The following is a 14,451-nucleotide window of genomic DNA, read 5'->3' as shown; positions in this document are numbered from 1 at the left end:
ACAAAAAATGACCATAAATGTTGTCTGTATATCTTGTGTTCTGAATTCATAATTCATATTTCATAATTCAATATGATAGCTGTGTTTAACAGACTTATGGTGTGGTCTAATGTTATTTTGGGTATCATTAAGATACTATTGTAGGTTTTATTCATATTCTCCATTTTTGTTTTTTATTTCAGATAAAGTTTTAGTAATTTTGTGTGTTTGTCATTTTTAAAAACACTATTTTAAGGTGTCGTTGTTATAGTGTAATTATATATTTAAGTAGTGAGTAATATTAATCAACTACATGTACTTACTATACTATAGGGTTAAGGTAGGATTAGGGTTAGTTGCATTTAATTATGCATAATTTACTGTTATTACTATGGTAAATGCTTGCATCATATGTAACAATGACATTGTAAAATAGTTTACCTAAAATATTTTTGTTTCAATACTATAGTTTTTGTTAAAAATAAAAAGTTTTTAACTTTTATTTTAGGTTTTTTAATATCAAGTTTTATATCAAGTTGAAACGAAAATAGGAACTGTCTTAACAACTAGCTGAAATTAAAAGGTTTTATAATTTTTTTTTTATTAGTATTATTATTATTTTATTTTTTATTTTTTAAAGTTTTTAATTTATTTCAAGTAAAAAAAAAAAACTTTTTATATAGTTTTAGTTTCAGTTCCAGATAATTTAGTTTACAGTCATTTCAGTATAGGTATCTAAATAATCAGGAGTTTAGTGAGTTATTAAATCATAAACGATGCATAAAATGCATGCAATGAAATCAATTCTAGTATGCGGTATATGACTGTACAAACATGACGACAGAATTTTTGTATTTTGGGTGTACTATTGTTTCTTTAATAATTATTTTCACAAAGCAATTTCACCTTTTAAGATCTTAGGAGTCACAAAGAGTTTATCTAGTTCTTTAGAAAACTGTCTATTGTAGTGGGCAATAGTGATGTCCGGCCTATAGGCAAATTGACACCACACTTTTTTCAGGGTTAAATACTTTGTAAGCATATTGCGTTGCTGTAGTTGAGTTTTTTGGTGATAATGCAATGAAACATACCATATTGTGTGCACTTCATTTTTGTCCAGGCTGTCAAAAAATTAATTATGAACAAATACAAAAAGAGAGAACCAATGAAATATTAATAACTGATTATGTTGTAGTCGATGTATGCTTTTTCGTTCCGTTTTTAATGCATTTTTGTTTTTCATAGTACAAAAAAACCTGTAGCTGTATTTTGCCAAATAATACCTTAACCAATTTAGTGTTTTTTTTTTTCTTCCCTCATAATTAAAATATTAAAAAAATGTAAATTAAATACTTGCCTCATATTTTGATGTTTTATTAAAAGAAAAATTCTCTCTGGACATCACCTTTGGCCACTATTTTGGTTCTGCTGAACTTAAATTCAGCATCTTGAAGAACCTTTAATGAAAATAACTTTTTTAACAACCAGATAGCTGCTCAAGAACCCATACAGCTGAAAGTGGGTTCTTGATAAGTTTGTGTAATAGCAGGATGCTATCATGTGGCCTCCAGCTGAGGTTTCTTAGAGCGCATGCATTAAAAAGCATAGCTCTCCTCAATTCTGGCTTACGGATTGTAATATCACGCTTTAAAGTCATTTCTGATGGTGCTTAGGTGTGAAATTTAGTTTGATTTCGTATTCATATAAAAAGGCCACGCCGTGTCCCATCCATATTGGGTTCAAAGTCTGAATTGTAAAATTACACTAGTGTTGCTAGCATTAAATAAGACTTTTTTTAATCTGTTTGCTCTGTGTGTTTGTCCCCTGTAGCATTTCTAGATTGTTCAGCTGATTGTTCGGCGCCTGTAATTGTCTTTGTGTCAAAGATGGTTGCCGTGGACTCCAAAGCTCTGCCACAGAACAAACAGAGGTATTGAACTTCTACATTTTAAGTGAATGTCTGTTTCCTATGTTGTGTGTGGTTTATTTTTAGATAGACGTTAGTTTTAGAGCGATAGAGATATTATATTGGTGTGGTTTAGTACAGAAGATGGCATGTATTTGATCATAGTATTTGAGACTTTCTGATTCTAAGACTGCAGTTCTCTCACTTTCTCAATGTTACTATAGGAATAGGCTCTGTTTATCACCTCATATTTAGACATTTTACACTTAGTTCAGTTAATTAAGCCTCTGGGGCTGTTTGGTCGGAATGATACAAAACTTAGAAAATGTTTTGGTATTTGCTGTGTGAAGACAACTAATACCATGGACATGGTTTTAAAAGGTCCTGAAAAAAATGGTCCTGAAAAAAAAAAATATCACACTTGTACATTTTGCAGCCAAAAATGAGAATTTTTTAAATGTTTGGGAAACGAATTTCATCTAGTGGAAACTTTTGGTACTGCTGTGAAGCAAAATCTTACTGAAAGCTCATTTTTTGAAATATCAACCTCAAATTTGGAATACAGCTTGTTTAGATGTATGGCTGTGATTGTCTTACATATTTAGAGTAACATGATTCTATTTTCTTTAAAAAGAGACTAAACTTAAAGTAACACGCTGACTTTTTGGGACTTTAGCTTATTCACTGTATCCCCCAGAGTTAGATAAGTCCTGACGAACTGACCGCTAGCCTAGCTTAGCACAAAGACTTGAAGTAAAGAGCTCCATCTAGCCTGCTCTATAAGTGACAAAATAACAGCAACATTTTCCTATTTACATGTTGTGATGTGTATAGTTACAGCATGTACTAAAGATTGTACAATTTAGGGACAAGTTTTTATATTGTACTTACATTTTTTAAAATACCTGCATGTAATTACTGTAATTCATTTCTGTTGTTACATTACACTGCTGACCCTTCCCTTACACCTAACACTACCTTTAAACTTACCCATACCACCTCACCTGTCCCTAAATTTACCTGCATCTCAACTCAAAAGTGTTTTACAATACAATATGAACACAATGAGTACATTGTAATATTTTATTTTGATGTAAGTACACAGTAGTTAAATGCCACCTAATATAAAGTGGAGCCAAATATATTTATCAAAACTACTTTGTTACATATCACTGCATTATTTAAGCTGTCAATTATTTGTAAATGTTTGCTAGATTATGTTCACTACCTGACTAGCAATGTGTGTTTATGCTGAAATATTACTAAATTCTGGTTTGTCTTTTCAAAACCTCTATCATGTCATGATCTGTATCGAGTTCACATCGTGCATGGCTCATACGATTTTCCATACAATATGTTTTGCGCTGGTATTTTCCTGTAAGAGAACATAGTGAGCATCACTGCTTCTTTGGTTTTTGTGATGCATTCGTGACTGTGACTGTGTTGTTAAATTATTAAAATAAAAACAAGATCTCAGGGGGTACTACGAGTAAATATTTCAGGTTAAAGTGTTTCAGCTGACAAAAGTTTGCATTTCCTTGCCCTAGTAAAACAGGACATTCCAACATGGCTTACTATTAAAAAACATACAATATTATTGATAATATGTTTCAATTTCACATGTTTTTGGAGAAAAGTAAAGTTATTTCACATTTTTATACAATACAAATTAGTTTTACGAAATATAAAGATGGGGATTTGTTATTATTTTGAACTGGACTAGACGGATATACATGCTTGTATATAAATGGGTGCAAATATTAGTGGTGGGTGCTGTATATATAATAATATTCCTATTGGTAATTTTCTTCAAAGCACAGCACATAAATAACTAGATCTGTTTAATCACTATTCACAAAACTATTATAATAACCAATTAGACTATTTTTTTATTTTTTATTTTTTTGCCTACACTTATCCAGCCATCAATATTTTTTACTGGATGCAATTTTTTTGGACAAAAATATTTTTTAGAAAAGTATATTGTTGCTCTAATGACAATTGGATTATTTGGCTTTTTCTCTCAAAAATGTGTAGCAAATTGTCTTGAAGGTTGTTTTGTCTCATACAGCATCATATACAAAATTAGCGTGTTTCTGTCTCCTCTCACGTAAATGTGAAGACACATTATTTTATTTTTGTTTTGGTGGCTTAATGTGAGGAACATTCCACATATGTGTCTCCACATGGTGTTTCTGGAGAAAAACAGCCTTTAGGCATCATAGATAAACGTCTGTTGGTAAATCTTCCATTGAGGAAAGAGTCAGGACAGATGTTTTCTTTTGTAGATGGTTTATTGGACTTTGATTCGAGTCGTTCACATAATTTACATCAGCGAGGATTAGACTATCATTCTGAATTAAACCGTGCCTGCTGCAACCATGTTGCAATTCCTGAAGTCTTTTATTTATTTGGATTTGCCCTGGGTGAGTGTTAATTTTGGACCCTGGCCTTACTGCACAACAAAGACAATATGCAGTAACTATTCTAAATGTTAAGACACACAATCAAATGTCTTAGACTGTGAAGAAAGAATTTGTCTTAACTGTTCTCTGATGCTCAGAATGTTAAAATGAATATCAAATAAAAACATTCTCAGCTCCGGCATTGGTGTAGTTACTGAAGGGTGCTTTTGCAGAGCAGTAGGACATTTAAAGGAAATCTTTCAGGATTTAAAAATGGCAATTGATTTCCTTTTGAGCCATCCAGTAAAGATTCCAATACTATGAGTAGATTTCTTAGAGTAGATATACATATATATATATATATATATATATATATATATATATATATATATATATATATATATATATATATATATATATGTATATGTATATGTATATGTATGTATATGTATATGTATATATATATATATTTATTCAAGTTATACTGTTTTAAGATGTTTTATACTAGGTGTGTTTACATGGAGCACTGTAATCGTTTTAAAAGTCAAATCCGAATGAAAATGCTCCATATAAACACCTCAATCGGAATAAAAATGCTCAAACCGAATGAAATTGTAATCGGTTTGAGAGAGGTGGGATAAACCTTTTCATGAACCGATCAAACGAAAAAATTCACCATGTAAACGACCTGACCAGATTACTTTTGAGTGTGCGTCCTTATACAGGGCTCTACGCTAACTTTTTTCTTGAGGAGCACTTGTGCTCCTAATTAAAAAAAATTAGGAGCACAGTCAAAAATTTAGGAGCACATTCTAATCCATCAAACACATTCCAATTATAACTTTCCCATTACAGGACGATATTTGTCCTTTAATGTCCAGGGTCATTTTTACCATTATAAGAGCAATGTTTTCTAATCTTATTAAATGTATGCATCATCTGTCAATTTCTTAAATTCAACATAATTCTGACATTATATTATCATTAACTTCTGAGAGTACAGCACAAATACACACAAAAAGCAGAACTGGACTTCATACTATCAAACACCTATGCATTTAATGCATGAGTTAATGTTGTACGAATGTTTTACATATAAGTTTTTGAATTTAGAAATATATACAAATTAAACTTTAAAAGTTTAATATTTTAAATAAAAAAAAAGTCCATGCAAAGTATAAATATGAAAATAAAAACCGCCAGTAGGTGGCGGCAAGTCATTCAGTCAATAGTTCAAAACACAAGATTCATTTGAATCGAATCGCTTGGAGATGCGACTCAGTTCTGGTGAGGCTTTGATTTTCACAAATAGGCAGTGTTGTGGCTAAAACGTTGTTACTTAATATCAACTTGTCTATTAGATTTTTGTACGAGATCAGTATCACACATGCAATCAAGCCAATACTCGGAGTTATAGCAAGCTGTAACTTTTGGCGCTCTGGCGCTTCATAAACAGAACTGCATGCGCCTCGCGGAAGAACATTGCAGCCGGATCTACTTCTCTCTGTTTGTGGTGAGTCACGCAGATATTGTGCTAATCCGCAGCGGGAATAATTTATTTTGTGTGTAACGTTACAGTGATTCAGAATAAGACAAAAACCCGGTTTGGAAAAAATCTTTTATGATATACTCGCTCATTATATACATTTAGTATTTTTTTTAAACAGCATGTGTGATAAAGATTAACTCAAGGGCTTTTTTAAATGTATTATTAATACATTATTGTTTGATAGCATTTATGCCCCAAGCATCCGCTAATTTCTGGGCTTGTTTATGATAATCCAAACGTGGTATTTCCAGTTAGTTTTGATTTGGCTGATAAACAGCGCGAGCGTCTGGTAAAGTGCACATGGCTGCGTCGTCAGACTCGTCACACATGTTTCACTTCAATCGTTGTAAACAATCGTTGTTTGAAGTGTAGTCCGTCGCACACGTTTTTGCACTTCTTCTGCTGAGTGCTGACTGAAGGCATGAAAAGCAGTTGATTGCAGTAGGAAACATAGCCTAACAGTTTCTCAGTGTTGATTCAGTCAGTGTTGTAGTTTTTATTCCGATTGTACACATCCATTCATGAGAATCGATCGGGTCACTCGCACTGGTGCGCCTAAATATTTTTTCACAGTCGCACGCAGTAATTTTTAGGCGTAAATACGCCCAAAATGGGCGTTATGTAGAGCCCTGTTATATGACGTGATACACAGCACGCGCCTCCACCACTGAAGAGCTCATACACACCAGACTATAATGTTGACAAGAGAGAAGATCATTTTTCTGAGGGGTAAAGTTAAACTTTTTATTAAGTTAAATATAAGTTATGAAGATCATGTTGGCATAATGACACAGACGCAGCCTGGCTACACCCTCATCTTGACAGCGTTTGTCCCAGGCACTTTTTACTTCAACGCGCCTGACAGAAGAATTTATTTTTCTCAGATGATTATTACACTTTACAACAAATAAAAAGCTTTTATAAAACCGTATAAGTCCTGGTGGTCGTTGAGAGTTGCTATTGTATCCGTGAATGCATTCCAGCTGCAGGAGAGGAAAGCGTCGACATTTCTGATAGAAGCGGGTCGCACACCGGACTGAAGCTCAGCGTCACGTCTCAGGATCTCACCCCAGACGCGCACATTTATATACGTGCAAGCTCAATTCTGAATGACTTCTGACAGAAGAGCTGCCTGCACAGTGGGAGTATCTTGCAGCACAGGGTCAAATCAGTATATTGATCAGATTTGAGGGAAATAGAATATAAATTTAATATAAAATCTTGAAATGGCGCTTGTGGCACGGCAGGATTTTAAACAACTTCCTGAGTCGCAGCGTACAGGCACCGAATGCCGCCGCCGGTGTGCTTACACTCATTGAAAACAATATGTTTGAATTTTAGAGACGCGCTGCGCTTCGCGTCCGGTGTGCGACAGTGCGAACCCCTTGATGCGGCAGACAAACTGCATGTCACAAAATGATTGCGATTGAAAGTCAGCACATTTTCGCCCACAGGACTGCCACATTACTGGATGTTTTTCCCTTTTCCCACTATTCTTTGTAAACCCTAGAAATGGTTGTGCATGAAAATCCCAGTAACTGAGCAGATTGTGAAATACTCAGACTGGCCCATCTGGTACCAACAACCATGCCACGCTCAAAATTGCTTAAATCACTTTTCTTTCCCATTCTGACATTCAGTTTGGGGTTCAGGAGATGGTCTTGACCAGGACCACACCCCTAAATGCATTGAAGCAACTGCCATGTGATTGGTTGATTAGATAATTGCATTAATGAGAAATTGAACTGGTGTTCCTAATAATCCTTTAGGTGTGTGCGCGTGTGTGTGTGCGTGTGTGTGTGTGTGTGTGTGTGTGTGTGTGTGTGTGTGTATGTATATATATATATATATATATATATATATATATATATATATATATATATATTTTTTTTTTTTTTTTTTTTTTTTTTTCAGTTCAATCTAGGATATCTGATATGATTCCTGTTAAATTCCCAATAGGATCTTTTTAATATTGGTTCCAAATGATAAGATAAATTCCAAAAAGGATCCTGTATACATTCCTGCAGGCTTTTTGACTAGGACGAGAGCTCCAGGATGTTGAATAATAGATCTGTGTGTGTGTGTGTGTGTGTGTGTGTGTGTGTGTGTGTGTGTGTGTGTGTGTGTGTGTGTGTGTGTGTGTGTGTGTGTGTGTGTGTGTGTGTGTGTGTGTGTGTGTGTGTGTGCGCGCGTGTGCGCGCTTTTGAGTAAGTTTGCTTTAGCCCTTGGGTTCTACAAACTTAATGGACCTTGGCCAAACAGTGATGTAGCAGTTGATCGATACGGCACCTCGCTTGCTCTTTTGTGTATAGTATGTGTGTGTGAGCACAAGTTTGTGCTGCTGTTCTTTTCCTTTGTCGGCAGACTATGAGAATTGATACCCTACAGTAATGGTGGTAGCTTAGATCCTGTCCCGGTTGATGTCCTTTGTGTCTTGACTCAACTGAAATAAATGTTTTTCAGTTTTCATCCTCTTAAGTAAGATGACGTAGTGTCAGTGCTGAGGAACAATGCCTGTTGCAGATCCAAGAGCAGACGCTAGATGGCGCTCTCAGCCATGTCAGACTCCTCATGTGACCCCAGATATGAGGGCATGAGCTGCTCAGACTCTTTGTTCTTGAGTCAGTGTGTCAGGCAGCTCCCAGACAGCCCCTCTAGAACTGACCTCAGATCAGACATTTTCCATTATTCATCGGGTCAGGTTGAAGTGTACAATGAAATTTGGTGGTGTTACAGATAATTCAGTCAAGTGGTGCTTTGTTTCCATCTGTGTCTTTTCAAACATTCCACCCACTCACAAACTCTTACACTTCCATATACGTGATTCGTCTGTCCAGTGTTTGCAACCATTTTGTTCTCATATTTTGTCTTCCTTCTCACCTTCTACAGTAGGTGACAGCCTGGAGTAGAGGTGGGCGGTATGACCAAAATCTCTATATTGATAAAAATGCAATAAAAAAAAGTTTTTATATGAACAAACCAAGAAAGAAAAATCAAGTATTAATGACAGTTTCTTGATGATACAGTGAATGAAAGGTACATCATCAAATCTGATTTAATTTACGTTTTATTTACACAATTAACTTGATGGACAGAATCCATTATTAGTCTTTAGAAAAATATTATTATTATTAGACTTTAAAGCTGTATATTTAATACTGTATGTATGTATAACCTTAGTCATATGGGTCTTTTTTTTTATAGATGTATTCATCATCTGGAAGCTGATTAAATAAAGTTTTCCATTGATGTATGATTGGCTAGTATATGACAATATTTGGCTGAGATACAAGTATTTGAAAATGTGGAATCTAAGGGTGCAAAAAATCTAAATATTGAGAAAATCACCTTTTAAAGTTGTCCAAATGAAGTCCTTAGCAATGTATATTACTACTAATAATACATTTTTGATATATTTACGGTAAGAAATTAACTTTATATTCTAATGATTTTGGCATAAAATAATTACAGCTCATGAAAACCCAAATTCAAGATTTTCTCAAAAAATTTGCATATTTCATCTGAAAAGTGTTTTTAATACAAAAAAGTCAACCTTCAAATAATTATGTTCAGTTATGCACTCAATACTTGGTCAGGAATCCTTTTGCAGAAATGACTGCTTCAATGCGGCGTGGCATGGAGGCGATCAGCCTGTGGCACTGCTGAGGTGTTCTGGAGGCCCAGGATGCTTCGATAGCGGCCTTAAGCTCATCCAGAGTGTTGGGTCTTGTGTCTCTCAACTTTCTCTTCACAATATCCCACAGATTCTCTATGGGGTTCAGATCAGGAGAATTGGCAGGCCAATTGAGCACAGTAATATCATAGTCAGTAAAGCATTTACCAGTGGTTTTGGCACTGTGAGCAGCTGCCAGGTCGTGCTGAAAAACCAAATCAACATCTACATAAAGCTTTTCAGCAGATGGAAGCATGAAGTGCTCCAAAATCTCCTGATAGCTAGCTGCATTGACCCTGCCCTTGATAAAACACAGTGGACCAACACCAGCAGCTGACATGGCACCCCAGACCATCACTGACTGTGGGTACTTGACACTGGACTTCAGGCATTTTGGCATTTCCTTCTCCCCAGTCTTCCTCCAGACTCCTGACATGCAAAATTTGCTTTCATCCGAAAAAAGTACTTTGGCCACTGAGCAACAGTCCAGTGCTGCTTCTCTGTAGCCGAAAATTGTCTTGACCTGGGGAATGCGGCACCTGTAGCCCATTTCCTGCACACGCCTGTGCACGGTGGCTCTGGATGTTTCTACTCCAGACTCAGTCCACTGCTTCCGCAGGTCCCCCAAGGTCTGGAATCGGTCCTTCTCCACAATCTTCCTCAGGGTTCGGTCACCTCTTCTCGTTGTGCAGCGTTTTTTGCCACGTTTTTTTCCTTCCCACAGACTTCCCACTGAGGTGCCTTGATACGGCACTCTGGGAACAGCCTATTCGTTCAGAAATTTCTTTCTGTGTCTTACCCTCTCGCTTGAGGGTGTCAATGATGGCCTTCTGGACAGCAGTCAGGTCGGCAGTCTTGCCCATGATTGCGGTTTTGAGTAATGAACCAAGCTGGGAGTTTTTAAAAGCCTCAGGAATCTTTTGCAGGTGTTTAGAGTTAATTAGTTGATTCAGATGATTAGGTTAATAGCTCGTTTAGAGAACCTTTTCATGATATGCTAATTTTTTGAGATAGGAATTTGGGGTTTTCATGAGCTGTATGCCAAAATCATCAGTTAAAACAATAAAAAACCTGAAATATTTCAGTTGGAGTGCAATGAATCTAAAATATATGAAAGTTAAATTTTTATCAATACATTATGGAAAATAATGAACTTTATCACAATATGCTAATTTTTTGAGAAGGACCTGTATACTGGTCTACCACCCAGCCTGAAAGGATTTTTAGGCCTTTGTTCTCACTCTTTTATATCTACTGAGTACACGTGACACTAGACAGTCGACGATATGGCACGCTGATGTCAAAGCAAATTATCTGGACTTAAATGATTGGAGAGACAGTTGCACTTTTAATCATTAGAAGCAGATGGCCTGGGCAAACCCGTACGACGCTCGGCGGCACTTCTGTCTTTGAGTGTTGTTTTGATAGAGGGGGCTGCAGAACATGTGTAGACCCTTGCAGGCTGCATGTAGTATTTTACTGGCCGCAGGAGCTCCTGTGTAGCTTTAGCTGGCGGATCTGGGGTGAGGCTAATAAAATCCATGCAGTGTTTGCACAGAGCAGGAAGAGTGATTAGAGACATGTATGTGACTGTCAGAGTTTACACGCAAGAAACAGTGTTCTGGAAATAGTTGCTTTTTTGGCAAAGTGTTGAGATGGGTAACTAAGCAGGATAAACGCTAGATGTCAAAAGGAAATGCTTTGAGTTTCCTTCTGCAATGTGATGCATTTCATAGCATTCTGTAGAAAAAAAATATCTTTCAGGAATTGATTGAATTGTGAAAAGTGGGCTTCAAGTGCCAGAATGAAGCCAGGTGACCACATATCTATGTGTGTGTATGTTTGTATTTATACATACATATATACAGTATTTTGCCTTAATTTGACGGGATAGTGGAGATGTGAATGGAAAGTAATTCATTAAACTAATATTTAATTAATCACTAGAAATATTAGACTTTCATATCTAGAGTTTTAAAGTCATATCATGGGATTGGGAACAGGTTCTTGCTTTTTTCCCCCCAATGTATTATGTAGATGTGACTTTTGTCCATGCTACCCAGTGCATTGAACTCTATGGAGTGAAGCATCAAGCTGCCTATCTAGGTGTTATGTGCAGGTCAAGAGTTCAGATTATTTCCACTTTGACTCCACTTGAAACTGACTTTTCAAAGTGCACATGGGTAATTTGTATTATCCATCCATAAGCCTTGCCAGTATAAAAATTAAAGTAGATTTATTCTGCCCCTCAAATCTGTATCATGATATTAAGATAATCATCGTCATCATCATATTATTCACATCAGATATTATATGCAAATTGAAGGAACAATATGTAATATTTTTAGATGAAAATATCCAACAACCTCTAGAACAATGTTATATTGAGTAGGGCAAAAAAGTATTTAGTCAGCCCCCAATTGTGTAAGTTATCCCACTTAAATAGATGAGAGGGGCCTGTAATTTTCATCATAGGTACACTTCAACTATAAGAGACAGCATGAGAAAAAAATCCAGAAAACCCCATTGTCTGATTTTAAAATAATTTATTTGAAAATAATGGTGAAAAATAAGTATTTGGTCAACTACAAAAAAATCAAGATTTCTGGCTTTGACAGACCTGTAACTTTTTAAGAGGCTCTTCTATCCTCCACTCGTTACCTGTATTAAATGGCACCTGTTTGAACCATAGACTGTAAAAAAAATATGGACGCCGTGACTTCATCCGTTTCCGCTGAGCAGAGTTGAAGCTTTCAGAAGGCCTGCACGGCGCTGACATCTTGGGACCTTGTCTGTGCAGTAGTGATTTTGGGACCGGAGTTGCACAGTAGAGAGCAGGAAGTACAGTCGTGATATCAAAAGCCCGCCCACACTCTCACAGATGCAGAACAATTAATTATGTTAGTGTTAAATAAACAGTTATGGAAATATAGAAATTAAAGCTAAAGCTCCAATCTGCTCTCAAAAATTCAGGAAAAAGTCTGTTAGTGCCTCAGTGACAACTTCACTCAGAGAAGACGTCAATTTCAGCTGTCAATCATGTCGTCACACACCCGTTTTTATATTACCAAATAACTAACTAAAACTAAACTTATTTTAAAAAACGAACACTTTAAATGAAATCATAGTGATAATAGCTGCCTACAATGACATAAACTTACTTTGGGGAAAAAATATTTGAAGTGTAATTTGATTGTTTAGTTTGCCTCGCGTCCATTAGGCTATACTGGGACCAGTCACCTAGGGGTGATCGAGGCACCAAAGCTTCAGTTTCTGAGAGGGGTGCTGCAGGCTTGGTTTGAAGTCGTTATCAGTATAAAAGACACCTGTCCACAACCTCAAACAGTCAGACTCCAAACTCCACTATGGCCAAGATCAAAGAGCTGTCAAAGGACACCAGAAAAAAAATTGTAGACCTGCACCAGGATAGGAAGACTGAATCTGCAATAGGTAAGCTGCTTTGTGTGAAGAAATCAGGTGTGGGAGCAATTATTAGAAAATGGAAGACATGCAAGACCACTGATAATCTCCCTCGATATGGGGCTCCACGCAAGATCTCACCCTGTGGGGTCAAAATGATCACAAGAACAGTGAGCAAAAATCCCAGAACCCCACAGGGGACATAGTAAATGACCTGCAGAGAGCTGGGACCAAAGTAACAAAGGCTACCATCAGTAACACACTACGCCACCAGGGACTCAAATCCTGCAGTGCCAGACGTGTCCCCCTGCTTAAGCCAGTACATGTCCGGGCCCGTCTGAAGTTTGCTAGAGAGCATTTTGATGATCCGGAAGAGGATTGGGAGAATGGCATATGGTCAAATGAAACAAAAATAGAATTTTTTTCATCGATTTTGGAAGAGAAAGAATGCTGAGTTGCACCATACCTACTGTGAAGCATGGGGTGGAAACAAGCAAGGGGACCAGGACGACTGATCCGTGTAAAGGAAAGAATGGATGGGGCCATGTATTGTGAGATTTTGAGTAAAAACCTCCTTCCATCAGCAAGGGCATTGAAGATGAAAGGTGGCTGGGTCTTTCCGCATGACAATGATCCCAAACACACCGCCTGGGAGTGTGTGAATGAAGGAGTGGCTTTGTAAGAAGCATTTCAAGGTCCTGGAGTGGCCTAGCCAGTGGCAAACCCCATAGATTTCTGAGAATCCGTGTTGCCCAGCGACAGTCCCAAAACATCACTTCTCTAGAGGAAATCTGTAAGGAGGAATGGGTCAAACTGCCAGCAACAGTGTGTAAAAACCTTGTGGAGTCTGTCATTGCCAGCAAATGGTATATAACAAAAGTATTGAGGTGAACTTTTGTTATTGACCAAATACTTATTTTCCACCATAATTTGCAAATACATTTTTTTTTTAAATCAGACAATGTGATTTTCTGGATTTTATTTTCTCATTCTGTCTTTCATAGTTGAAGTGTACCTATGTTGAAAATTACAGGCCTTGCTTGTAATTGTTTTCTTGCTTTACCATGAGTACCATTCTTTACCACATCTCAGTCTTGTCAACCTTGTCAAGTGGCTAACATGGCATAATCAGAGAGAGCTTTCGCCATCATACAATATATTAAAATGAATTGTATGCCATTTAGCAACAGTCATTCAGTCATCCTGTTTTTATTAATATGATATTCTTAGATCGATCTAGTTTACTGTAGAGTGCAACAAGTCTTTCATATCAGCCACCGAGCGTACGCACAGGGTAACATTATAACTTTCATCACACTCAGATGTATTTAATAGGATTGTTTTAACCATGTAAAACAGCGCTGCGTTACCCCACATACTCAACGAAAAGAGAGGAAGAGCTGAACTCGAGACCGGTGTGAATCGCAGGTCTCTCTAGCGTTCACTCCCATGTCCCTTCCTTGCGTCATACTACCGTAACATTAATAAAACTTTAATACATTCATTCATCCATGAAAAT

At 36.7% G+C, this 14,451-nt stretch overlaps 1 protein-coding gene across 3 annotated transcripts in view; it reads left to right on the top strand.

The window, feature by feature from the left end:
- The window catches only part of efl1 (elongation factor like GTPase 1), a 152,060-nt gene that overhangs the window by 23,502 nt on the left and 114,107 nt on the right, over positions 1-14,451 (top strand). For all 3 annotated transcript variants that reach the window (XM_067445108.1, XM_067445100.1, XM_067445095.1), the window contains exon 12: positions 1,810-1,909. In XM_067445108.1, coding sequence (XP_067301209.1) covers positions 1,810-1,909 — 100 coding nt within the window. The remainder of the gene's footprint in view (positions 1-1,809; positions 1,910-14,451) is intronic.

The sequence above is a fragment of the Pseudorasbora parva genome, chromosome 1 (assembly GCF_024679245.1).
Source record: "Pseudorasbora parva isolate DD20220531a chromosome 1, ASM2467924v1, whole genome shotgun sequence".
Lineage (NCBI taxonomy): Eukaryota > Metazoa > Chordata > Actinopteri > Cypriniformes > Gobionidae > Pseudorasbora > Pseudorasbora parva.
Note: the sequence above shows the minus strand (reverse complement) of the source record. Positions and strands in the feature narration are given on the sequence as shown.